Source organism: Rhinoderma darwinii, chromosome 2, assembly GCF_050947455.1.
Source record: "Rhinoderma darwinii isolate aRhiDar2 chromosome 2, aRhiDar2.hap1, whole genome shotgun sequence".
In the NCBI taxonomy this organism is placed as follows: Eukaryota; Metazoa; Chordata; class Amphibia; order Anura; family Rhinodermatidae; genus Rhinoderma; species Rhinoderma darwinii.
In genome coordinates, this window is record NC_134688.1 from 277714112 (window position 1) to 277738112 (window position 24001).

Below are 24001 nucleotides of genomic sequence, written 5' to 3' on the forward strand. Positions count from 1 at the left end.
TGCAATACTAATTTATTCCAATATATTGTTCTTTTTACAGGCTCCTGCAACAACGCGATCACCCGTTTAACCCCTCAGATGCGGTGCTCAATAGCAGACACCACATCGGAGTTGTTTTGGAGACACGGAGGAAGCTCCCTCTCATCCCACTGACACCCGGCGATAAGATCGCTGAGTTTCTGTCTCCGATGGCAGCCTGTCTGCCAGTCAGGGTCTGCCTGTAGTGAATGCCTGCTAGGTCATGCCAGAGGCATGTCCTAGCAGAGTCCTGTCCGTTTTAAACAGACAGGCAGTAATAAACTGCAATAAAAAAAAAAAAAGTATTGCAGTGTATTTAATATGCGATCCTCATTTATAAGTCCCCTAGTGGGACTAGTAAAAAAAAGTTGAATAAAGTGAATAAAAAAAAAGTGAAAAAAATATAAAAATGTAAAACCCTCTTTTTCCCCTTACAAAATGCTTTACTATTAAAAAAAACACAATAAAGCAAAAAGTTACACATATTTGGTATCGCCGTGTCCGTAACAACCGACTATAAAGCGGTTACATTATTTAACCTGCACGGTGAACGCCGTAAAAAATAAAATTAAAAACTATGGAAAAATTGCTGTTTTCGGTTAATCCTAATTTTAAAAAAAATGATAAGTGATCAAAAAGTCGCATCTACTTTAAAATGGTACCAATAAAAACTACAAGTCGTCCCGCAAAAAAAAAAAAAGCCCTCATAAAACTGCATCGGCGGAACAATAAAAAAAAAATAAAAAAAGTTATGGCTCTTTAACTCCTTAACGCCAAAGGACGGATATATCCGTCCTCAGCAGCTGCTAGTTCGCGCAGGAGGACGGATATATCCGTCCTGTGATGGCGCGGGTACGGTCACTGTACCCACGCGATCAGCGGCAGGAGCACGGCTGTTATACGCAGCCTGGCTCCTGCTGCAACTGCCGGAATCGAAAAGCGCTCCGATTCCGGCAGTTTAACCCATTAAATGCCGCTGTCAATAGTGCCAGCGGCATCTAATGTGTTTGACAGAGAGAGGGAGCTCCCTCTGTCACCCGATCGGCGCCCCCGCAAACAAATCGCGGGTCGCCGTCGGGTTTCCATGATAGCCGGGGGTCTAACAAAGACCCCCAGGTCTGTCTTCAGCAACTGCCTGTTAGGCGATGCCGGAGGCATGACCTAACTGGTTGCCTGTCAGTTTTACACTGACAGGCAATAATGCTTTGGTATACGAAGTATACCAAAGCATTATATATGCGATCGTCACATCGCATAGTGAAGTCCCCTGGTGGGACTTTAAAAAAAAAGAGTCAGTTAAATAAAGTTTGTGAAAAAAAAATAAAAAAATTACAGTCAAAATCAAATACAATTATTTTTTTTGGGCCAAAAAGTGGTTTTATTCAGTAAAAGTGTCAAAACAAATAACACATACACATATATGGTATCCCCGCGATCGTAACAACTTGACCAATAAAATGAACACATTACTTAAACCGCCGGATGAACGGCGTCCAAAAAGAACCGCAAAAAACAACGCCAAAATTCTCTTTTCTCCCATTCCCCCCATAAAAAATAAAATAAAAGTTAATCTATAAGTCCTATGTACCCCAAAATAGTACTAATGAAAACTACACATTGGCCCGCAAAAATCAAGCCCACATACGGCCACATCGACGGAAAAATAAAAAAATGACGGCTCTTGGAACGCGGCGATGCAAAAACAAGTAATTTTTTTCTAAAAGGGTTTTTATTGTGCAAACTTAGGAAAACATATAAAACCTTTACACATTTGGTATCCCTGTAATCGTGCCGACCCATAGAATAAAGTGAACATGTTATTTACGCTGCATAGTAAACGGCGTCAATTTATAACGTGAAAATCAATGCTGGAATTGCTGCTTATTTTCAATTCTCTCCTAAAATAAAGTTAATAAAAGTTAATCAATATATTGTAAGCATCTAAAAATGGTACAATTACAAAATACAACTCGTCCCGCAAAAAACAAGCCCTTATACGGCTATGTTGACGGAATAAAAAAAAAGTTACGACTCTTGGAATGCGACCGTGAGAAAACAAAAAATAATCCTTGGTCATTAACGTGCAAAATGGCCCGGTCATTAAGGGGTTAAATGTGGAGACAAAAACACATAATTTTTTTTAAAAAGTGTTTACTGGGTAAGTAGTAAAAGATACAAAATCTATACAAATTTGGTATCTTTGCAATCGTAACAACCCGATGAATAAAGTTATTTAAACCACACGGTAAACGACGTAGATTTAGCACGCAAAAAAAGTGTGGTAAAATTTCAACTTTTCTTCTATCCCCCCCCAAAAAAAAGTTAATAAAAGTTAATGAATAAATTATATGTAGCCCAAAATGGTGCTATTAAAAAGTACAACTTGTCCCGCAAAAAACCAAGACCTTATACAGCGATGTCGACGCAAAAATAAAAAAAGTTATAGCTCTTCGAATGTGACGATGGAAAAATCTAAAAAATGGCTTGGTCATTAGGGCCCAGAATGCAAGCAGGGGGAAGGGGTTAATCATAAAGAAAACAAAGTAGTTAAAAAATAATAATTGAATAGAACCATCCCATCCTATGGCAGAAGGTTCCATAGTCTTACTGCTCTAACAGTAAGTAAACCCCTCCCCTGATTATGTGAAAACCTATCCGCTAGATATAATGGATGCCCCCTGAGAGAGCTCCGCTTCACAAAGTAATAAGTCTGTAAGCTAAATTCACACGAGATGGAAATGCTGCAGATTTTCAGCGCGCAAAATCTACAGCGGATTACAGTCCAGCCATGTGAATGAAATCAGAACAAATCTCATCCGCATGCTGCTGAACATATAACTGATCGTAAATCAGAACATGTTGTAGATTTTCTAATACACAGCATACTCATTTGGTTTTAAACGTACACTGCATATTCCACCGTTTTCTGCTATAGGGCGAAAATCCGCAGCAAACATGCAGTCTTTCTGCAGGAACACTGTGGTAATGCTGCAGCAATTCTGTCCTGTGTGAATCCAGCCTAAGTTGCAGCTTCAGCTAACAAGGGCATTAGGGCAGTTCCTTCCTTTTTGAGAGTTCAACAACATCTATACAGATTTGTTTTTGTATTTGTTTTTTACACCACTACTTTCTGCATGCATTTGTGGCACAACAAAAAAATAAAATAAAAATCTATATTTTTCTTTTTTGATGAAAACACATTTCCAAGCCACTATTCACACTTGTGCAAGGTCACATGGAGAATTCCCCCAAAAATTATTTGCACATTTAGGCCTCATGCACACGAACGTAGTTTTTCCCTCCCGTAAATACGGGTCCTTGGTCACACGTATTCGACCCGTATTGCACCAGTATTTACGGACCCGTGCCCGTAAATACTGGTCCGGTGTCACCCGTATTCCACCCTTATTTACGGGCACGTTTTCGCTGCAAAATTGCACTGCAGTAATCGGCAGCCTCTTCTCTCTATCAGTGCAGGATAGAGAGAAGGGGCAGCCCTTTCCGAGGTAAAAGTAAAAGAAATTCATACTTACCCGGCCGTTGCCTTGGTGACGCGTCCCTCTCTTGACATCCAGCCTGACCTCCCTGGATGATGCGGCAGTCCATGTGACCGCTGCAGCCTGTGATTGGCTGCAGCGGTCCCATGGGCTGAAACGTCATCCCGGGAGGCCGGACTGGAGGAAGAAGCAGGGAGTTCTGGGTAAGTATGAACGTCTTTTTTTTTTTCAGGATGATCTATATTGTGATCGGTAGTTTCTGTCCAGGGTGTTGAAAGAGTTACTGCCGATCGTTTAACGCTTTCAGCACACTGGACAGTGACTCTCCCCTGACATCACCTAGCAACGCTCCCGTAATTACGGGTGCACACACGTAGCCACCCGTAATTACAGGAGCCCCATAGACTTCTATGGGCCTGCCCGTGCCGTAATTACGGCCTGAAATAGGAGATGTTCTATATTTTTCAACGGCACGGGCACCTTCCCGTAAGCATACGGGGAGGTACCCGTGGCCAATAGAAGTTAATGGGACCGTAAAAATGTGCCGTAATTACGGGCGTTTTTACGTTCGTGTGCATGGGGCCTTACTCTGAAAGACCTTCAAATGCACTCGGATAAAAGTGACAAAAGGATATTAAAAATATAGATGTTTTGGGCTCACAGAGAAAACACAAACACCATTATTTGGCAACTCGCCATATATTTCATTTAATTACACATTAAAAACAAACAAGTTATTTCCCTGCAAGGTAAAAAAAGAAACAAATACAGCCAGCATCTTAATCTAGCAACATGGGCCAGTAGGTTGCCCTTAAATAGCATAGGGAGAAAAAAAAAAAAAAGTGTATTTTACCTCGTATTGCTATAGACATCCATTCAGAATTTCATAAAACACAGTTTGAACATTACAAGCCTAGCAACAATATAGAAACAAAAAAATTACATCAAAATCCAAACAAATGCAAACTCCTGTACAAGGAATCCCCTTTGTAGACATAGAAACACTATAGAAATGAATAACATGGTAAAAGTATCATACTTATACATTAGGAGAATAAAAAAAAAGTGATCACTTGTCAGAGTTCACACATCGTAAAATTAGCCCAAGGAAAAAAAAAAAGTTGAAGGTTATTTTGTTTTTTAAATGCCCTCAAGGAAAGCAGGCGTCTCCTTTTTTTAAGCCTATACAGTCTTACATCACTTCCACCCAGCTTCAAAAGGTGTAGTAATATGGATGTTACCCATCTTCTCATAGGGAAGAAAAAGCAACTGTGGGTACCTACAAGTTCATCTATGCCTTTAGTAGTCATGCCTTTAAGAAAATTATTCAAAACCCAATTGAGGTACTACATATCACAATGAAACGTTGTTCTAAGACCACCGATATTCAGGAAAGTTCATTACATTTAAGTCAGACACTGACAAACTATTTGCTTGTGATAATGTCACACGTTTCACTTGTAAGATTGTCATTAGCACAATTTTGTCAACTCGATTTAGACTTTTATGCTACATCAAAACCAATCAAACTTATATGGTTCACGCTCTGCATCCTCCTCACTACCCGCACAGACACACGAGGCTGCTACATACATTACACATAGATGGTCAATTCAATGACACTCCGTAGGGAAATTATTGAAAGATCTACAAGACAAGTATTTATTAGAGTATAAAGTAGAAAACTGAAGAATTAAAAATTGTCCTAACATTTGCTGGTATTCTAGCTGGGGAAAGGTAGAGCGCCTCATCCACTCAATGGGTACTCTTTGATTCCAACACCAATGATGTATATGGCAGTTTGCAGACAGCAGTTTTATTTTTAAGTGCAGTATCTGCTTGACTGAAACTTTGGCCTTCTCTTAGGCTTCATTTCATGCTTTCACGGTTCATCCTCTGACTGGAATCCAATGGGGATTATTGTACGAAACGTAATTTTAAAACAGCCCAGCAAAGAGTTTCACACATCCGCAACCCCAACGTGCTCCATTCTGCAACCAGTTAAAATATTTTTAAGTCCAATACACTTCACTATATAGTATTGCTGCAAAACAATCTGAAAAAGGTTTTAAACTCGTACAAACACATACCTAGATGGCGCTGCTCCCCTCCCATCCCATTGATTTCCTACATACATCAAGAAATGTAATTTAAAAAAAAAGCATAGGACCATGTTCATAGTATAAGCAGTAAGTAACCCTACTTTCACCTGGACTGCACAGATCTGAATGTTATCTTCTCAATGGGTCCTGGCTCAGTTTTAAATATATATACAGAAGCGTGCAATTGATCCTTCCTCCCCAGACACAAGCAGGCAAACTGGTTATTGAAGTGACAGCTGCAAGACTAATGGCACAGGTTAGGTTTGTCTTATGCACCGGTGAAAAAAAAATACAAAAAAAATCTGTAGATCTGAACACTGTCATCTCCGCCGTCAAGGAGCAGTTCACAACCCCTTCAGAACCAGGCAATAGGCACTTCATTCTGCTGTAGATGCCGAATTGCAAAAAAATCGGCAGATCAGACCTCTGTGCTACTGCATAAATACATGACCTTCTACATACAATTATATTTATTTGTCACAAACTGAAGACTGGTGGACCCCCAACTGGTATGAAAGGGTTAACAAGCAGCAAAGCCCAAAAGCAGCATTAATACTCCCCCCCACAAAAGACATATATTATATATAACTTCCACTATCCCAGTGAGGTATATTTTGTTTGTGTGTGAAAAAAAGCAAAAAGCTGGAAAAAGTGCTGGTCGAACCTACAGCCATGCTGCAAAATAAAAGTGGAGTGAATGGACCGAGCAAACCGGAGCAGTAAATGATCTGAGGTATTTACAGAGATAAAACATAATGAATAGCTGGCGTTCTCACATTACAGAACATTGTACAGGTCAACACAGAACATTATAGATTTACCGGACACCCTTCTGATACAAAAAGGAGCAATGCAGCAATTTGGGGTCAACATAAAAGGTGTAGAACATTACAGGGTTACGATTTTCAGTTACCTAAACACGGAAAAGGGCGGGATAAAACATTGTGCAATATGGTTTGAATGGAGCTCAGAGACACATCACAGTTGGAAAATGCTGGTATAAAATTTGTGAGGTTTCTATTGACTCATGGCTGCTACGTTAGTCATTGAACCAATGGGGAGTTAAGCGCCAATAACAGGGCCGGCCCTGTTGGCAGAAAAGCATGAACGGTCGTGAAGCACCTGATGCCTCAGATGTCCACGGGCAGCTGAAAAATAGGATTAAGACTAGAAGAAAAAAAAAACCCTTAGCTGCACCAGTCATTTTTAGACAGAAAGTGGGATGCTACACATACAATTACACACAGAAATGCGGTGAGGCTTCGGATAGAATTATTGCCAGAAAGTATTCCAAAACCCAACCCTTTCCTACAGAGTAAAAATTGTTATCAAATCTCAGCAGCATAACACGGGCGTTTTCATGTGCTGGCAAAATACTTACATTTCGTTTGGATGGGAAGTAGATGTCTCCTGGGGAGGGCAGCGGGGGAGTAATGGCAACCTGCATTTTTACAAACCAATGGCAGTGTGCGCCACATGGCCCTTATATTAAAATCTTATTAATATTACACATTCATTTAATACAGAAAAATTAATTCATTTGCAATATAGTGCAATAGTTTTGCAGCTCATACACGCTAAAAAGTACAAGTCTGCAACGGTAAAGAACCGGACAGACCGCAATACCTGTAAAAAAATTAAAAAGGTATTTTACAGTAAAGACTAGACCTCATTTAGCAAGTTTATGGCCCCACACAATTATACTTTACCACTTATGTATATACTCACAAAGCAGCATGTAGTTAAGACAAAGAATGTCAACTTTTGTTGTAACCAAGGATGGAGAAATGCTGACTTTCAAATGAAAAAAAAAAAACAATTAAAAAGAACCATTTGGAGCAAAATCTTCAGATATCTTGCAAGTTTGAGGTAAAGATTCAGTCCAACGCATCAGAAGACAGTTTAAGTTCTTGATATACTTAAATAAACATTTAAAACAGACTATTCCACAACTTTCCTCAATTCGGATCAGACTGTGAAGAGATTCAGTGCAAAAAGTCCAAAGTGTGCTGGTAGGAAGCCAAGAGCGCTATCCCTGACAGGAACAGGAGACTGTTTCAACCATATGTTTTAGGGCTCTGAGGAGAATGGAGTTTGGTGGCTCATCCCACTGCTCTGTCAGGCGAAGTACATTGTATGTTGGGTGTCGTGATGAATCTGAACAGCTTTAGCCAGAGCTTGGGGATCACGACCATTGCTCTGTCCAGACACATGACTTCCCTCAGCACTGAGAATAAAAAATGACATGGAATTAGAAAGACACCATCACTCGAAAACCATAATCATTCTACTGACCGTTCTATGTATATTTTACATTATTTGCATTAAATCTTATTAAAATCAGAGGCATATTTTTTTTTTTTTTTAAATAAAGCAGATCCTCGCACCCACTCATCAGTTACTTGGTCTTTTTTCTTACTGCTGATTTACTTGTAGATAAGAATAATTCTATAATCGCTGTAATAAACTTTCTAGTGAGCTTGTGGAGGGTTAGTGACATTTGCGGTTTGAGAAAATATCGCCACAGTTTTACAAGATTAAGCTTTATTAAAAAAAAAAATCGTTCTATGACTTTGTAGCCATAAAAAGATGGCAACAGAAGATAAAGCTCTAAAGCCAGATTCTCACGAACGTGTTAAACGTCCGTGGGACGGCCATTGAAACAGCGCCCGTCCCACGTACCTATGTAATTCAATGTGGCCGTTCACACAGCCATTGTTTCAACGGACCGTGTGAAGGGTCCGTGGGAAAATATGACATGTCACGACCGAGATGCGCAGCGTTCGTGTGAATCAGGCCTAAACAACATGTCCTCTAACCCCTCCACAATGTGTGTCTACACCATGCCTATAGTGTCTGTGTGAAGTGCTCGTGACAAAGGTATCAAGTTAAGGAAAAAAAAAAGGGTACCAGAACCAAAAGTCACACAGTGAAACCTACCAATACATACTTGTAAATTTGAGTGAGGTCATTTATGTAGCCTAGAAGTGCAATACAATGCAGATCTCTATTCAGAATCCCTTACATATTTTTTTAAAATTTCAAGTAAATGATAGATCTACTAATGTATCATATTAGATACAAGACTAAGACCATAAACTTGTATACACAACTGTGTTAAGAGATTTTTCTAAGCTTATAAAAAAAAACAGAAAAGTAAAGTATTTGTCTGAATGGTCACCAGATGATGCCACCATAGCTAAGAAACTTATCTTACACAGCTCTGTACAGTATCGGTTTTGATTCTGCCAGGGCTTGCTGTGGGCGGGATTACCCTGTAAAGTACTACAGTTCCCATGATTCATCCCCCCCTCTCACGGACTCGGCCTATATATACAGCTGCCTGTATGTCCCTCCATTGCAAAGTGTATGGTATTGCTGTAATTAAATTCTACTACCGAGACTAACTGCTGCCCTGCATGTGAAACAGAGGCATTCCAGCTACAGACAGTACATTAGTGACTAATAATTGTGTTTAGATGGTTTAACTGCAGTAACATTAAAGAGACCCAGAAAACCCCTCTATGTACTTGGTGTAGAGTGAGGATTTGCCACATTTTAGGCTATGCTCCTTCCTGAACATCCATAATTATGCTAGATAAAGCATGCTAAAATTTATCCTTATACACGAACAGCAGTGCTCTTCTTTTATATGTATTACCTGTCAATTAGGGACAACCCAAATAAAAATGTAAAAAAAAAAAAAGAAAAAGAAAAATCACATCGAGAGAAAGTGCTTTTCACCTTCCATTAAAAATATTAAAAAGAGAAAAATGCTACCTTTAGTGGAGAGCAGAGGCAAGTCTGTGTCAACTGAATAAAAACAAATGGTATCTGGAAAAACTTGTTGCTCACCTATCATGATCTTTGTCCACAAGATGGTATCTTGCTCTGAAAGCCACCAAGCGGGCATAGTACGCAGGAGCAGGGATAGAAACCGAGCGAGTACATCGAACATACGTGTGACAAAGCTGGTAAGTTAGGAGCTGCAACTCATCAGCCGTGAAGCAGTTATCATCCCAAAGCACTTGGTAGTGAGATGGGCGACTTGTTCCCTAAAAGAACAAAAACTAATCATTTGCAGAAGAGGGCCAGAGTCCGTCAAAAAGAATATATGTAGTATATAAACATACCTGTATACCAGCATGGCTACAGAGATAGAAGTCAAACTCTGACGGATGTGTAATGGTGCTGTCTACTGTAGTCCCTGCCGGTACATTTCCACTTTTTCCTACCTAATAAAACAAAAAACATTTTACAGAGGTGCTGCACAAAATAGCTTGTATTCGGAATACTTTAAAATGTGTGCAGTGTGAGATCACGACATCATCTATCATATCTATAACAATGGTGAACTATAAAAAGCAGATGGTGATATCAATAACCTAAAAAATGAGTAAGTACTGAAATGTCGTTGTTTTTTTTTACATGCTATAAAGTGGCAAATTATTAGTTCTCCTTTGCCGTATGTTTCAACAAACATACCCTCTCCGTTTTGTCGGAACAAAAGAGCCTGGTATGATGACGCTTTTGAACAACAATGTATGTAATTCCAGGTCTGTAATCCTCTTCCAGACTTATGCAGGCTTTCCGAATAGCCATGAGCTCTGGCCATGCAACCTACAAGAAAGAATTAAAGTTGTGTTAGGTGTTTTTGCATTCCTGGATAGGATACAGCAAGAAATGGTAAACAAAATCTGTAAAGTGTGTACCGGAACATCACTATTTTCCTCTCCAGAGCAATTGCGTCTGTCATGCTAGTGAATTTTTAGGTTTACGATTAACCCTGAAATAAACCTTTAGATTATAAATAAATTTCGGAAAACATACATAAAAAAAAAATTTGATCAACTACACAACTTTCTATAATAAAGCAAAATAGGATAGAAAATATTAGAGTAGGTCCACTAGGTTGTTACACTGTACCATGGAAGTTATTTCATATACTGTAATGCAAAGTGTATTTATTATGGCATATTGATCAGTGGGGATCCAAGAACGTGAGCGCCTGGCACCTATTACAAGTGGAGAAGCGGCAGCGCTTGCGTGATTGTTTTCCATTAACGTCTATGGGAGTTACAAAAACCACCGAATGCTTTCATTTACTGTATTTTCCATTCACAGAAGCAGGTTTCACTTATCTGTACTGCATGAAATAGTAAACTATCAAATCGGATGTTTTTTAGCAGTATAGACAGTAATTGGAATTCTGAGGATTAAAGAACAAACTTGGTGCAAAATGCCTGAAACAGTTGTAATTAATGAGCATTATTGCACGAGAATAAGAAATTAAAAATACGAAGGTCATCTAATTATTATTCACTTCCATTAAAAACAAAAAAACAACTTTATAAACACAAGGCAAATTTTCTCAGATTGGCTTGTATTTAAAGGACTTAACGTGAGAAATCTTAATACAGGAGTAAGGCTAGGTTCACGCAACATTTGTGTTCCAAGACCTTTTTTTGGCCTTTACTTCAGAGACTCAAACATACTCATAAGGCTCCGTTCCGTCTGTCAGGGCTCCGTTCCGACGGAAAGCTCAGACACAAACCATAGGTTTCCGTTTCCATCACCATTGATTTCAATGATGACGGATCCGGTGTGAAAGGGTTCCGTTCTTTTGATGGCATAAACGCAATGGATTCCGTCAAAACTACGGAACCCTTGCAAAACGGAGACAAACGGAAACTATTGGCACTGCATCAGTCACCATTGAAATCAATGGTGATTGAAACGGAAACCTATGGTTTGTGTCTGTCAGGGCTCCGTTCCAACGGAAAGCTCAGACGGAACATCGGAACGGGCCCCAGTGGAGATGTGAACGAATTCTAACATGTTGGGCTCAGTCTGGCGCAGTTTTTATTATAAAATAAAGTGAGACTAAGGCCTTATTCACATCTGTGTTGGACGCTTCGTTAGGAGCCTCCCTTGCAGATCCAACCAAGTATACCGGAAACAATAGCGCAGCATGCTGCGCTATTGTTTCCAGTAAAGCCACGGACACCCCGACACAAACCATTAAAGTCAAAGGGTTTCGTCGGCCGACAGTGTTGTCCATGGTGCAAAGTAATTGGCACCTCAGTTTTTTTCCCTTGTTCTACTCAGATGGAGCGGAACAGAATGCCAAATGCTGGTATGTACCAAGCCTAAGTTCACATACTGCCGACTTTCTGCTGGGTCAAAATCCGCATGTGTTGTATGCAGATATTGGTGTAAATTTCACCCTATCCATTGCAAAAATTAGAATCCATGGTGAAAATCATTGACATACTTAACATGATGCAGATAAGCAAATCCACAGCATGCCTTTAATTACACATGGATATTTCCTAAGGCTGCGTTCACACGACCTATTTTCAGACGTAAACGAGGCGTATTATGCCTCGTTTTACGTCTGAAAATAGGGCTACAATACGTCGGCAAACATCTGCCCATTCATTTGAATGGGTTTGCCGACGTATTGTGCGGACAACCTGTCATTTACGCGTCGTCGTTTGACAGCTGTCAAACGACGACGCGTAAAAATACAGCCTCGACAAAAGAAGTGCAGGACACTTCTTTCAGACGTAATTTGTGCCGTTCTTCATTGAACTCAATGAAGAGCAGCTCAAAATTTACGGCTGTCAGAGAAGCCTCGCAAAATGCGAGGAGGAGGAATTACGTGTGAAACGAGGCAGCTGTTTTCTCCTGAAAACAGTCTGTCTTTTCAGACGTAAATGACAGCTACTGTGTGCACATACCCTAATACAGTGTACTGTAAATTGCCATGGATTTTTAGTGCAGAATTTTCACTGGAATTACTGTGGATTTTTAAAGTGTGTGCATTCGCCTAAAAAGTGTGTTAAAAATAAAAATGTATCCAGAAAAACTTGCCACACCTTTGTACACATCTTCACAATAAAAGCCTATAAATACTTCTGTATACGTAATTCTATGTATAATTTAAATAATTCCATATTAGAATAACATATGCCAGAAACTAGCGGAAATCTCATAGCTGGTGTAGATTTCCCTTTCTGGTGCACAGACAGCCAGAGATGTGCCTAATTTATTAAGAAGCGCGCACCTCTCAATATTAAGAGTGCTGGAGTAAAATTCACCTAACTTATTAAGACTGGTGTCTATGCATATTCCCTCCCTTAAATGCGATAGAGCAGGCCTAGAAAACTCCTGTGACCTAAGCTGGATGGGATAGGACAGAAGCTGTGTCAATCACCTATTGTCAATGGTGGATCCTGTGTTATCTATATATAGGTTAACTTTCATTGTAATCCTGCCTGTGATGATAATGAGAACTGCTGAGAAGTGATCGACAGAACAGGAAGTGTCAGTCTATTGTGAGGCTCAGTGGTCAGAGTGAAACTGCAAGACTTTACGATTATTTTATAAATATAGACCTCACCAAAAATTATTTTAACCCCCTTCCCGCCGCAGCCCTTTTTCAGATTTTCATTTTAGTTTTTTCCTCCCCACCTTCCAAAAGCCAGAACGTCTTTATTTTTCCGTCTATATAGTACTATGAGGACTTTGTTTTTGCGGGACGAGTTGTAGTTTTTCGTAGCACCATTTATTTGGCCATATAATGTACTAGGAAACAGGGAAAAATTATTTGTGGGGTAGAAAATGAAAAAAACAGCGATTCCTCCATGGTTTTTTGCGCGCCATTTTTACAGAATTCACTGTGCAATTAAAACAACATGTTAACTTTATTCCGCGGGTCAATACGATTACGGCGATACCAAATATATATAGTTTTTTTCTATATTTTACTGCTTTTACTCTCGCCAAATTCCAAGAGCCATAACTTTTTAATTTTTCCGTCGATTAAATGGTATGAGGGCATATTTTTTGCGGGATAAACTTTAGCTTTTAATAATACCATTTTGGTGTAAATGCGAAGGTTTGATCACCTTTTATTTCATTTTTTGTGGGAGATTAGGTGACCAAAAAAAGAGAGCGATTCTGGCGTTTACAATTTTTTTTTTTTACGGCGTTCACCGTGCGTGTTAAATAATGATATATTGTAATAGTTCAGACTTTTACGGACGTGGCAATACCAATTATGTTTATTTATTTTTTTTACTATGCTCTAGGGGGAAAATGTTTTTTTTTTTTAACTTTTAATATATATATTTTTTTTACATAAAAAAAAACAACCTTTAACTAATTTTTAGTTTTATTAGTCCCCCTAGGGGACTTCAACCAGCGATCATTAGCTTACTAGGTGCACAAAGGTGGCTGGCCTGGGGGCCTTCATTAGGCCCCCAGGCAGCCATAGCAACCATCGCCCCCCCGTGATTGCGTTGCGGGGGGCGCGTTGAGCTATTAGAGGGGGTGATGGGAACATCGAACCTCCTCCCCCAGTGATCTCTGCACATGACACAGCGAATGCCCACAACACTCTCCTATAGGAGTCAATAGGCTGTTGTCTGACTAAGGCTGGACTCGCATCGCGTATGTTTTAGATTTTGATGCAGATTTTTTTAAGCCAAAGCCAGAAGTGGACCTCGGAGGAAGGAGACGTTTTTCCTTCTTTTAAAGAGAACTTTTCACCAGCTCATACACGTGCAGCTGAGTGCACCATGTAATAGGCACTGCTGCACAAACCCGGTGTCATTTTAAACAATGTTTCTAGCCTCCTCCGTTATTTAGATATCGGTGCCATTATATTTAGTGCCCGATATGAAAATGACCTCCTGAACGGTCAATGGGGCGTTTCTTTTATTGTAAATGGCAGAGGGTGTGATACTTAGCACACGGACACTGTCAAAATCAGCTACGTACAGTATCAGAGCGGCTCGTGCTGTGTGACACAAGGTTTGTGCAGCACTGCCTATTACATGGTGCACTCTGCTGCACATGTATGGGCTGGTGAAAGGTTCTCTTTAAATCCCCTTCTGGCTTTGGCTCAAAAATCTGCAACAAAGACATGATGTGTGAATCAAGTCTAAGGTTTCTTATGTCCATGTGGCTGCTGCAAAATAAATATCTGAAATGCTGCTCACAGCTCAAGGCAAAATCTGTTTTATTTAAAAAAAGAAAAGAAAACGAAAATAGATTTAACAAAGCTTTTTGGTATACTTTTGATAAATGCAGTAAGTTATCGGTCTGGCAGTAATATGTATTATGGCAGAGCTACTGATTGAGCTCACTGATTTTAAGAAATAGAGGGAAAAATTGGATGAAAGTTAAACCCACCTGTTTCATTTGACCTTCCGACACTCCACCGCGGTAATAGATAATACGTGTGGGCTTGAATCTAGTGGACTTATAAAACTGGATGAGAAGCTCACGCACCATATTGCTAAGGTCTTGAATTACTTCCTGACTATACAAAAGCTCTTGAGTGGTCTCCTGTCGAGAAGTCTGTACACGCACGGTAGCACAATAACGGCTAGGGTGACCGTCCATACTGCCCACTACAGCAGCAATAGAAGGCTTCTTGCCATCACCAGCAGGAGGATGAGTCACATCAGCACCCAGGAATATAACTGGCTGCTGGAACACAGAGGGTCTGCAAATACAAAATATCAGCTTTGTAGAGTCATATTTAAAAGACATCAAATGAAAACGTAAAGTATAATAATTTTCTTAAAAATAAAAATTTTAGTCTTACAACAGTAGGCCTTATACATCCTTTTGCACTCTACAGCGTATTCAATACTAGAAAATGTAGCTTCTCTTGTAATAAGAAATAAAACTACAACTAAGCAAGCCAAAGAGATCAATTTTCCGATCAACATTCTGAGTGCAGGTTCACAACTGTGCTGGTCTCTGTTGTTCGGACTGTCAGATTAGTGGAACGAAAATACAAGCAGCGCAGGTTCCATTGTAAAACGGAAACCATTGGTGCCCAACGAAACCTATGGACTTAATTGAGTTCCATCTGGTTTCTGTCAGGGTGTCCGTGGTTTTATTGGCGCATGCTGCCCTTATGTTTTAGGTATTTTTGGCTGGATTTGTGAAGGAAGCCTTTAACAGAGCCTCCAACCCAGATGTGAACAAGCCCTATGGCATCATTCACACAGCAGTATTTAGGTTAGTATTTTGCATTAATATTTGTAAAGAAAAACCCAGAGTGGGTCCAAGTCTTTCCATTACACTTTGTTTATGTCCCACTTCTGAGTTTTGGCTCACACATACTAATGCAAAATACGTCCGTGTGATTGAGGCCAAAGGGAAAGAAAATATTTCAAAATAACTTGCCAAGAAAAAAACAACAAATATATATGTGTATATATAATATGAGTAACAAGACACTATCCACTCTAAGCATAATACTACAAAGTTTAAAGGGCATCTGTCACCAGGTTTATGCTGCCCTGCATAAAGTAATGAGACCCTGATTGTATCGCTGTATTACTGGTCAATGATCAGTAGTTTTTATTAAATTCACTTTCTCCTGCAGCCCGTATTTATGAGCTGCAGCTAACCCTTCCTTCTGATTGGCAGCTTTCTTCCAATACCGTGCATAGGGAGAAAGCAGTCAATCAGCAAAAGGTGGGCAGGGGTAGCCGCAGCTCATGAAAGTTAAAGGACTATATTGAGCTTGATATGTAGCCATCAACACTCAGGAGCTTCGGCTAGCCAGCCCACCTGTCACTGATGAGTAGCTTTCTCCTCATACTGTGCATAGGGAGAGCTGCCAAACATCAGAAGGGTAGGACTAACCGCAGCTCCTGAATATGGACTGCAGGGGATGAAGTGAATTTTATAAAAACTAATGATCATTAAAAAAAGGTAATACAGTGATGGGATCAAGGTCACCTGGTGACAGACTACTTTTCAGATTAACAACATTAAACAGTGTTGGGTTACCTTTGATGTGGGACCAGAACATTGTTTATGCCTCCAAGTTTAGCATTGATCTTCAGGCATAAGTTGGACAGCGTCTGTGGAGAGGTCTTCACTACATTTTTAACCTGCACACACTGAGTGGCCATGCCAAGGAGAGTATCCCCTACTCTCTTCACTTCAGCTGACATGAAAGAAAATGACATAACTTATATGCATAATACACAAAAACAAATATCACCACCTGATACGAATACAGTTACTTTACTATATAAATATTAACTTTACATGTTCTAATGCGTCTAATAAGGGAATGGTCACACACAACCAAAAACGTCTGAAAATACGGCGCTGTTTTGAAGGGAAAACAGCTCCTGATATTCAGGTGTTTTTGAAGCTGAAAATGAAGCTTCTTTTAATTTGGAGCTTCTTTTGAGGCGTTTATCATAGTGTTCAATGGAAAATCAGCTCCAAAAACCGCCTCAAGAAGCCACATGCTACTTTTTATGGAGCGTCTTTTTACGCTCCATTTTATTTATTTATTTAAACAGCGGCATAAAACGACGCCCCGTATGAACTAAATGCGTTTTTTCCCATTGATTTCAATGGGCAGATGTTTGTAGGCATTCAGCTTCCGTTTTTTTCAGGCGTTTTTCGAGGCGACCCAAAATACGCCTGAAAACACTGCGTGTGAACATACCCTAACACTTCTGTCAACTCTGTTTATTTATGCACTATAAACTGTCAAATTTAGCTCATTAATAAAAAAGTCAATCTTCACCTTTTATTATCGAGTTTTAGTAAGTCCAAAAATCTGAATTTTTCTGATTGGTAAGTCAGGTGAAAAATGTATGATTCACTCCCCTGGGGTCTCTGAAAAGCTGTACAGGGGGAGAGATCACAGTGAGGCCCCATGCACATGGCCGTAGAATTCATCTGTAATTATAGACTGTAATCCTAGTCAGTGAAAGGGTTAAGAGTAGCAAAAAGAGTGCATGAGTTTTGTCAGCGGACCCTGCCAATTTTATTAGGCCAGCAATATTGTGTTGATCAGGCTGGGCATATAGTCCGGCGTCCCCTAAAGTGGGAAAAACCGGAGTCAGACAGATTTGATTTCAAACCGTCCCCATTGTGTCAGACAGTTTAACTTCCTGTACAAAAAGTGCCCATTTGGCTCGGCAGACTAGGTAGGTATGTAAGAGTCGGGAAAGATGGCTATTGATCAGCAGACAACTATTGATGTCCATGGCCAGCTTCACCTCTAATAATGAAGCTTACATAGTATAGATAAATTGATAGAAAAAAATAAAAAAGTAGATATACAGTGAAGGAAATAAGTATTTGATCCCTTGCTGATTTTGTACGTTTGCCCACTGTCAAAGACATGAACAGTCTAGAATTTTTAGGCTAGGTTAATTTTACCAGTGAGAGATAGATTATATAAAAAACAAAAAAAAACAAAATCACATAGTCAAAATTATAGATATTTATTTGCATTGTGCACAGAGAAATAAGTATTTGATCCCCTACCAACCATTAACCCCTTAATGACCGGCCTATTTTGGACCTTAATGACCAAGCTATTTTTTACGTTTTTCAATCGTCGCATTCCAAGAGCTATAACCTTCTTATTTTTGCGTCGACATAGCTGTATAAGGTCTTGTTTTTTTGCGGGACAAGTTGTATTTTTTAATAGCACCATTTTTAGGTACATATTATTTATTGATTAACTTTTATTAACTTTTTTTTGGGGGGGAATAGAAAAAAATCTGAAATTTTGCCACTCTTTTTTGCGTCCTAAATCTACGCCGTTTACCGTGTGGTATAAATAACAATAACTTTATTCAGCGGGTTGTTACGATTGCAACGATACCAAATTTGTAGTTTTTGTATGTTTTACTACTTTTACACAGTAAAAACGCTTTTTTTTCAAAATTATTTGTTTTTGTGTCTCCATATTTGAAGAGCCGTATCGTTTTTATTTTTTCGCCGATGCGGTCATATGAGGGCTTTTTTTTTGCGGGACGACTTGTAGTTTTTATTGGTACCATTTTGGAGTAGATGCGACTTTTTGATCACTTATTACATTTTTTTAAAGTCAGTATTCACAGAAAACAGCAATTTTTCCATAGTTTTTTATTATTTTTTTTACGGCGTTCACCGTGTGGGTTAAATAATGTAATAGATTTATAGTTCGGGTCGTTACCAAATATGTGTAACTTTTTTTTGTTTTTTTAATAGTAAAGCATTTTGTAAGGGGAAAAGCTGGGTTTTTCATTTTTTTTAAATTAACTTTATTAAACTTTTTTTCCACTTTTTTACTAGTCCCATTAGGGGACTATAATATGCGATTCTGCGATCGCATTTATAATACACTGCAATACTTTTGTATTGCAGTGTATTACTGCCTGTCCGTTTAACACGGACAGGCATCTGCTAGGTCATGCCTGCGGCATGATCTAGCAGGCATTCACTCCAGGCAGCCTGGGGGCCTTTATTAGACCCCCGGCTGCCATTAGAGACACAGACACTCGGCGATCGTATCGCCGGGTGTCGGTGGGGGAGAGAGGGAGCTCCCTCCCTCTCTCCAAAACCACTCAGATGCGGTGCTCGCTATTGAGCACCGCATCTGAGGGGTTAAACGTGTGAGATCGATACTAATATCGATCTCACACGGCAGAGCAGGGACGCTCCCAGCCCTCAGCTGCCTCTAGCAGCTGAGAGCAGGGAGATTTGACAGCTCCCTGCTCTGTAAACTTATTCCGATGCCGCGACGTAAAAAGTCTATGGCATCGGAATAAGGCCCGTTAAGTGACTGACGTAGAAACACGATGGGCCGGTCACTAACGGGTTAAGAGTTCAGCCTCCTCCAGACCAGTTACACGCTCCAAATCAACTTGGTGCCTGCATTAAAGACAGCTGTCTTACATGGTCACCTGTATAAAAGACTCCTGTCCACAGACTCAATGAATCAGTCGGACTCTAACCTCTACAACATGGGCAAGACCAAAGAGCTTTCTAAGGATGTCAGGGACAAGATCATAGACCTGCACAAGGCTGGAATGGGCTACAAAACCATAAGTAAGACGCTGGGTGAGACGGAGACAACTGTTGGTGCAATAGTAAGAAAATGGAAGACATACAAAATGACTGTCAATCGACATCGATCTGAGGCTCCATGCAAAATCTCACCTCGTGGGGTATCCTTGATCCTGAGGAAGGTGAGAGCTCAGCCGAAAACTACACGGGGGGAACTTGTTAATGATCTCAAGGCAGCTGGGACCACAGTCACCAAGAAAACCATTGGTAACACATTACGGTGAAATGGATTAAAATCCTGCAGTGCCCACAGGGTCCCCCTGCTCAAGAAGGCACATGTACAGGCCCGTCTGAAGTTTGCAAATGAACATCTGGATGATTCTGAGAGTGATTGGGAGAAGGTGCTGTGGTCAGATGAGACTAAAATTGAGCTCTTTGGCATTAACTCAACTCGCCGTGTTTGGAGGAAGAGAAATGCTGCCTATGACCCAAAGAACACCGTCCCCACTGTCAAGCATGGAGGTGGAAACATTATGTTTTGGGGGTGTTTCTCTGCTAAGGGCACAGGACTACTTCACCGCATCAATGGGAGAATGGATGGAGCCATGTACCGTCAAATCCTGAGTGACAACCTCCTTCCCTCCACCAGGACATTAAAAATGGCTCGTGGCTGGGTCTTCCAGCACGACAATGACTCGAAACATACAGCCAAGGCAACAAAGGAGTGGCTCAAAAAGAAGCACATTAAGGTCATGGAGTGGCCTAGCCAGTCTCCAGACCTTAATCCCATCGAAAATTTATGGAGGGAGCTGAAGATCCGAGTTGCCAAGCGACAGCCTCGAAATCTTAATGATTTACAGATGATCTGCAAAGAGGAGTTGGCCAAAACTCCATCTAACATGTGTGCAAACCTCATCATCAACTACTAAAAATGTCTGACTGCTGTGCTTGCCAACAAGGGTTTTGCCACCAAGTATTAAGTCTTGTTTGCCAAAGGGATCAAATACTTATTTCTCTGTGCACAATGCAAATAAATATATATAATTTTGACAATGTGATTTTCTGTTTTTTTCTTTATATAATCTATCACTCACTGGTAAAATTAACCTAGCCTAAAAATTCTAGACTGTTCATGTCTGACAGTGGGCAAACGTACAAAATCAGCAAGGGATCAAATACTTATTTCCTTCACTATATATATATATATATATATATATATATACACACACACACACACACTTACACACAAACATTAATACATTCCTAATTGTCTGAAACTGTATAGTATTACATTCTCCTCCCTTGAGAAGTATATAATGTAGATATGAAAGGAAAAAAAAAAAGACAAAGACAAAAACACCTATTGGTTAATATTCTCTAAATACCCTACATCTGGGGGCCAGCTGTTTTAGGGAGGTTTTGTTAGCCTGGTCGCCATTACAATCAGAGCAGTAAGGGAAGGTTTCTGCTGAAGAAAGCTGCTTCCCAGTCAAGAAACAAAAGCAGCCAAAGAGCCTTTTTCTAAATTAGTTTCATACACAGTACTGGAGGAAGGCATAAGTTTATAGGAAAAATAAAAAAAGGGGGTGGCTAGGCACTAACACACACGTGCCAACAGGCGCGCTCGAGAGTCGCTGGCCATCTTCTACTATATAGGAATCTGAGAAGACTGTGCAAGCACAGCCAATGCTGGAGGACTGCAGTGGTGGCCATAACCCTAGACAACATGCTAGAAACAAACAGAGGGAGGGGGGGGGGGGTGGAGGGGTCAGAGGGTAGAGCTGTAGCTGGAAAAGAATAGATCTTAAAAAACAAAAAAGGTGTTTAGTAACAATAATATACGAAGGTTAGCTGTCAGACTACACTTGATTAAGGAGACCGGAACACCCCTTTAAGCCTGCATTAATGGGACCTGACGGATAAAGGATTAATAGTCCGACTTATTAGGCAGTCATATAATAGGAGATAAAATTCAATGCCTTTGGTACGAATTGGAACGCCAATTGCAAGCCAGACCTTCTTGTCAACCATCAGTGCCTGACCGCACAAATGCTCTTTTGTCGGAATGGGCGAAAATTCCTATTCACTCCAAAATCTTATGGAAAGCCTTTCTAGCAGACTGGTGACTAAGTGTATGTTGACACTGCTTATTTTCAGGAGTATCAAAATACACTTTAATGGAAAGCTTTTTGCAGGTGTATTTAATTTCAGCGGGAAAATACATTGTTCATGAGGCGTATTTTGCTGAATTTAAAAACTGCCTCGTAAAAAAGTGCCAAATCTTAAAAAAATACGCCTCGAAATAAGCTTGCAAAAATCAAAAGCGCTTTAAAAGCCGCTCCAAAAACACCTGGATTAAGAGGCTGTTTTCTCTTGAAATCAGCCTCATATTTTTCTGCTTCAAACATATGCTGTGTGAACATGCCCTTTATGCGGTTAGGCCCAGCTCCATTTTAACACCTACGGTTTAGGAATGTCATGTCCAACAAGCTCTTATAGGTGTGAAGGTCAGGTGTCCACACACTAGGTTGGTCATAAAATGTAATTAATAAGAAGATATATTTAAAAAATACTATCACTATTTACTAAGAGGAGTCTCGCAATTGGTTCTCAGTCTAGTTTCTGGTCTCATGGAATTATCGGACTACCAGAACTGCCAGATAACTAATTACAGGATTTTAAAGAGGCTGTGTCACCAGATTATCAAATCCCTATCTCCTATTGCATGTGATCGGCGCTGCAATGTAGATAACAGTAAAGTTTTTTGTTTTTTTTAAAACGTTCATTTTTGGCCAAGTTATGAGCAATTTTATATATATGCAAGCGACCTTTGAAATGGACAATTGGGCGTTTTTTTTTCGTTATGTCCAACTGGGCGTGTATTGTGTTTTTAACTGGGCGTGTTTACGTGTATGACGCTGACCAATCAGTGACCAGTCTCTCCATTCATTTACACAGCAGCGATGTGCAGCCGCATACACAGAGTTTAACATTAATCAAGTGTACTGATAATGAATACACATGAAAGCCAGCCTGGACGTCATGTGTATTCAGAATCCTGACACTTCTGACTCTTTTCTTTGAGATTTCCAGCAAGGGAAACAAAATCTCGTTTACCTCCGTAATCTCGCGAGATTTCGTTTCACTTGCTGGAATCTCACAGAAAAGATTCAGAAGTGTCAGGATTCTGAATACACATGACGTCCAGGCTGGATTTCATGTGTATTCATAATCAGGGCACTTGATTAATGTTAATTTCTGTTTATGTGGCTGCACATCGCTGCTGTGTAAATGAATGTAGAGGAGTGTATGACGCTGACTGGTCACGGATTGGTCAGCGTCATACACGTAAACACGCCCAGTTAAAAACACAATACACGCCCAGTTGGACATAACGAAAAAAAAACGCCCAATTGTCCATTTCAAAACTCATTTGCATAAATATAAAATAGCTCATAACTTGGCCAAAAATTAATGTTTAAAAAAAAAACAAAAAACGTTACTGTTCTCTACATTGCAGCGCCGATCACATGCAATAGGAGATAGGGATTTGAGAATCTGGTGACAGAGCCTCTTTAAGTGTAACGATGTGTTTGTTTTTTTTAAAGTTAGTGCGATCTGACTCCATAATTTTATGGCAAAAGTAACTTACCATACACTGGAGTCTTCCCAGGAAGGATAACCACGATCAGCTGGAGACCAACATAGGTAAGTTTTAAATGTTTGAACATTGGCTCCACACTGTCCGCGCCCTGCGCATATTTACAGAAGCATGGCTGACCCTGAATGGGCATCCCAGCATCTTTTGATATCTTTCTTAGCTGGTCTGTGAAGCTCCTGTTTAGAAATGCATAACAAAGATTTTTTGTTATAACTCAACAAATATTTCAGTTACTCAGCTCATTAAATTATTAAAAGTGTCGGTTGAGTCTTACTGAAAACTGTTACATGCTATGAAAAAAAGCCAATTGCTCCTTGGCATTTGGCAAATCTCCTCAAGAATTAGGTTATGTTCACACGGCTTATTTTCTGACGTTTTTAGTCGGCTGAAAGCACGGAAGGTGAATGCCTCCAAACATCTGCGTATTGATTTCAAAATGGGAAAAAACGTTGATTCGTTCCGACGGGGCTTTTTTTGTGCGGCCATTTAAAAAAAAAAAAAAAAAAAAACGCCCCATAAAAAGAAGCGCATGTCACTTCTTGAACCGTTTTAGGAGCAGTTTTTCATTGGGATAACAGAACAGCTCCAAAAACAACCATAAAACGCATCACAAAACGGCTGAAAAACAGAAATACCCTCGAAAACAGCTCCGTATTTTACGCCCGGTTTTAGTTTGCAGTGTGAACATACTCTTGGATTGAATGTCCACCAATTTAATTTTGATTCTGTTCGGATAAATCTTTCAATATAAATTTTATAGGGGGGGGGGGGGGGGGGGTCAAAACACAGAACTCCAAATAACCTATATAGAAAGGGAGTTAAAAGATAACATTCTGCCTGTCAGCATCCACCACTGAAGAAGGCTCACACGCAGTGTTTTCAGGCGT

At 39.9% G+C, this 24001-nt stretch overlaps 1 protein-coding gene across 1 annotated transcript in view; it reads right to left on the bottom strand.

Annotated features, from left to right (window-relative positions):
- Positions 1–4194: 4194 nt before the first annotated feature.
- LOC142742993 (protein argonaute-4-like) overlaps positions 4195–24001 on the bottom strand; it is a 67063-nt gene continuing 47256 nt past the window's right edge. Inside the window, 7 exon segments of the mRNA XM_075853300.1 lie at positions 4195–7844; positions 9473–9672; positions 9751–9852; positions 10103–10237; positions 14819–15134; positions 16439–16598; positions 23106–23290. Coding sequence (XP_075709415.1) covers positions 7736–7844; positions 9473–9672; positions 9751–9852; positions 10103–10237; positions 14819–15134; positions 16439–16598; positions 23106–23290 — 1207 coding nt within the window. The 3' untranslated portion in view covers positions 4195–7735.